The sequence below is a fragment of the Triticum dicoccoides genome, chromosome 3B (assembly GCF_002162155.2).
Source record: "Triticum dicoccoides isolate Atlit2015 ecotype Zavitan chromosome 3B, WEW_v2.0, whole genome shotgun sequence".
NCBI classification, from domain to species: Eukaryota; Viridiplantae; Streptophyta; class Magnoliopsida; order Poales; family Poaceae; genus Triticum; species Triticum dicoccoides.
Window position 1 is genome coordinate 821,479,129 of NC_041385.1, and position 4,488 is coordinate 821,483,616.

Sequence of the window (4,488 nt, forward strand, 5' to 3'; positions counted from 1 at the left end):
TTTTCTATACCCTCGTGTGCACGGTCATGTTATTTTTCCAGTGGACTTATAGCTTGTATCATGTATATGCATGTGATGAAGATACTTTCTCGCTTTCTGTAGTCATGGCAACTATGGGAAGGAGGAACATGGGTTGAGCTTCTAGATGCATCAATTGTAAAGGAGATCTGTACATCAGATGCTAGGCGGTACATTAACATTGCACTGACGTGTGTACAAGAAAGTGCAGATGATCGACCCACCATGTCAGATGTCGTTGCAATGTTAAACAGCGAGAGTGTTATTCTTCCAGATCCAAATCATCCAGGATACTTCAACCTAACGGTATCTAAGACACATGAATTTTTTGTCCCATGTAGTAATAATGATGTAACCATCACCGAGGAGCCAGATGGTAGATAGTATCACTTTATTTCAGTTGTAAATAAAAATGTATTCATAGTGGTGTCTAAGGTTTACACTAATCCAAACTATACTCTATATGTTAACTATTGTACCTATTGTTATCCAATCATTTCCATAGTAATTCAAGCTTAAATAAGCCCACCATAGGCAGATGTAGCAACTGAATAAAGTTACACTAGCAGAAAACATCACATCATACACGGGCAAAAACCCTACATTGCTCGTGCCATGCTGCTAACTCTAGTGTGACTTACTCCTCCACCGCCACTCACCTATTTTCTGAATCCCAATGTCATCCTCCCAGACCTTGCCTTCGTCACCCCCACTGGGTCCTCCTTGCCTTTCACCACCTCCCATGCGGTCCTCCTCGCCTTCCTCCTCGGCCCGCCAAGCCCACCGAGCCCTCCTCCTTTGTCGCGGTTGTCGGTAACTACTTAGGGTTTGGGAGAACCAATGCAGTGGTTGCCGTATTGTGCCTTGTCCGAACAAGCGGGGTTCGGGAGGGCTACAAACCCAACAACATCACCACTACCACCTCACAAGCCTGCAACAGTGGGATCCACTGCGACCTCAACCCACGAGGGTGGCCAATGGTTCAAGGACAATGAGAGAGGATGGCTACCGACGATCTCGTCGCCACACATGGTGAGCTATCGCATGTTACTAAAGGAAATATGCCCTAAAGGCAATAATAAAGTTGTTATTTATATTCCCTTATATCATGATAAATGTTTATTATTCATGCTATAATTGTATTAACCAGAAACTTGATTCATGTGTGAATACATAGACAAACAGAGTGTCACTAGTATGCATCTACTTGACTAGCTCGTTAAATCAAAGATGGTTAAGTTTCCTAGCCATAGACATCAATTGTCATTTGATTAACGGGATCACATCATTAGAGAATGATGTGATTGACTTGACCCATTCTGTTAGCTTAGCACTTGATCGTTTAGTATATTGCTATTGCTTTCTTCATGACTTATACATGTTCCTATGACTATGAGATTATGCAACTCCCGAATACCGGAGGAACACTTTGTGTGCTACCAAACGTCACAACGTAACTGGGTGATTATAAAGGTGCTCTACATGTGTATCTGATGGTGTTTGTTGGGTTGGCATAGATCGAGATTAGGATTTGTCACTCCGATTGTCGGAGAGGTATCTCTGGGCCCTCTCGGTAATGCACGTCACTATAAGCCTTGCAAGCAATGTGACTAATGAGTTAGTTGCGGTATGATGCATTACGGAACGAGTAAAGAGACTTGCCGGTAACGAGATTGAACTAGGTATGATGATACCGATGATCGAATATCGGGCAAGTAACATACCGATGACAAAGGGAACAACGCTTGTTGTTATGCGGTTTGACCGATAAAGATCTTCGTAGAATATGTGGGAGCCAATATGAGCATCCAGGTTCCGCTATTGGTTATTGACCAGAGATGAGTCTCGGTCATGTCTACATAGTTTTCAAACCCGTAGGGTCCGCACGCTTAACGTTCGGTGACGATCGGTATTATGAGTTTATGTGTTTTGATGTACCGAAGGTAGTTCGGAGTCCCGGATGAGATCGGGGACCTAACGAGGAGTCTTGAAATGGTCGAGATGTAAAGATCGATATATTGGATGACTATATTCCGAAATCGGAAAGATGCCGAGTGATTCGGGTATTTATCGGAGTACCGGAGAGTTACAGGAATTCGCCGAGGAGTATATGAGCCTTATTGGGCTTTAGGCGAAAGAGAGAGGGGAGGCTGCCCCCCCCCCCAAGGCCTAGTCTGAATTGGACTATGCCCTTCCATGTAGTAGACATGACCGAGACTCGTCCCCGGTCAATAACCAATAGCAGAACCTGAATCCTCATACGGGCTCCCACATATTCTACAAAGATCTTTATCGGTCAAACCGCATAACAACAATCGTTGTTCCCTTTTTCATCGGTATGTTACTTGCCCGAGGTTCAATCGTCGGTATCATCATACCTAGTTCAATCTCGTTACCGACAAGTCCCCCCCTTGCACCATGGCAGCCCTAATCTAATCTCCTCTCTCTTTAGCGGCACTAATCCCCTTGTTCATTGAATGTGTTTGTTCACTAGTTCCAATGAAAGGGCATAGATACGGTGGTAGCGCTACATGTTGGTCCTCTCTTCCTAAATTCAAATATGTCTTGTAAACAAGTGTTTATTTCCTTGACATTGTACAAATAGGACTAGTGATAGTGTTCAAGTTTTCTAGTTAGAGCTTTGTTGTATGAAGAGATCTTTTATTTCACCAGTAAATTGATCTCCAAACTGTTGATTTATTAGGTAGTTAAACTTTTTAAAGCAAATAGTTTTAAGATGCTTCATGAAACTCAAAAAACACTTTATTCTTCAATCAACGATGATAACAAAGAGAGATAACTACTTCATTTCATTTCTATGCAATGCGTTGGTACTACATGACAAATTGTTTTCCAAGAGAGTGTTTAATGTGTTACCAAAATTTCATGCTGGTTCCACTATTAAATTTCATGTTGTTTTCCAAGGGTTAGATGTTCTGAGTATGATGATGGAGCAACCAAACCTTTCTACTCTCAGGAAAAGAGAAGAATCGGGATTCAACATTATTGAGCGCATAACATAGCTCGTCCATCATGCATGATGCAATGTGCAGATGTTGAGCATGGTGCAAGGGTGAGCGGTGGCGGAGCTAGGATTTGGGTATAGGGGGCTAATTCGATGAAAAATCATCCCATGTGATAACTATCTAATGTTATAATAATTCCATGCTTCGAGGCTACAACAACATGGTTACGTTTGTATTAGCCTAGATTTGTCTACAATTGCTGAAAGATCAAAAATATTAATAATTTAATCAGAAGATAACTTTGCTGCAATGCCCAAGCAAGTCGACTATCTTCGAACTACAGAACTTCTATTCAAATATTCATATATAGTGTAAAATTTGGATTGATCTTGATAGTGTTTAGCGGCACTGTTCTATTCCTAACTGCAGGAAGGCAGCAGGCAGCATGGCAGCCCTAATCTAATCTCCTCTCTCTTTAGCGGCACTGTTCTATTCCTAACTGCAGGAAGGCAGCAGGCAGCATGGCAGCCCTAATCTAATCTCCCCTCTCTCTTTCCCCTAAAGCCCAATAAGGCCCATATACTCCCCGGCGAATTCCCGTAACTCTACAAGCATGATATCCTGTTGTTCATTGAATGTGTTTGTTCACTAGTTCCAATGAAAGGGCATAGATACGGTGGTAGCGCTACATGTTGGTCCTCTCTTCCTAAATTCAAATATGTCTTGTAAACAAGTGTTTATTTCCTTGACATTGTACAAATAGGACTAGTGATAGTGTTCAAGTTTTCTAGTTAGAGCTTTGTTGTATGAAGAGATCTTTTATTTCACCAGTAAATTGATCTCCAAACTGTTGATTTATTAGGTAGTTAAACTTTTTAAAGCAAATAGTTTTAAGATGCTTCATGAAACTCAAAAAACACTTTATTCTTCAATCAACGATGATAACAAAGAGAGATAACTACTTCATTTCATTTCTATGCAATGCGTTGGTACTACATGACAAATTGTTTTCCAAGAGAGTGTTTAATGTGTTACCCAAATTTCATGCTGGTTCCACTATTAAATTTCATGTTGTTTTCCAAGGGTTAGATGTTCTGAGTATGATGATGGAGCAACCAAACCTTTCTACTCTCAGGAAAAGAGAAGAATCGGGATTCAACATTATTGAGCGCATAACATAGCTCGTCCATCATGCATGATGCAATGTGCAGATGTTGAGCATGGTGCAAGGGTGAGCGGTGGCGGAGCTAGGATTCGGGTATAGGGGGCTAATTCGATGAAAAATCATCCCATGTGATAACTATCTAATGTTATAATAATTCTATGCTTCGAGGCTACAACAACATGGTTACGTTTGTATTAGCCTAGATTTGTCTACAGTTGCTGAAAGATCAAAAATATTAATAATTTAATCAGAAGATAACTTTGCTGCAATGCCCAAGCAAGTCGACTATCTTCGAACTACAGAACTTCTATTCAAATATTCATATATAGTGTAAAATTT

At 40.9% G+C, this 4,488-nt stretch overlaps 1 protein-coding gene across 1 annotated transcript in view; it reads left to right on the plus strand.

Annotated features, from left to right (window-relative positions):
* The window catches only part of LOC119282486 (cysteine-rich receptor-like protein kinase 10), a 3,654-nt gene extending 3,252 nt beyond the window's left edge, over positions 1–402 (plus strand). The window contains exon 7 of the mRNA XM_037562706.1: positions 103–402. Coding sequence (XP_037418603.1) covers positions 103–402 — 300 coding nt within the window. The remainder of the gene's footprint in view (positions 1–102) is intronic.
* Positions 403–4,488: the final 4,086 nt, after the last annotated feature.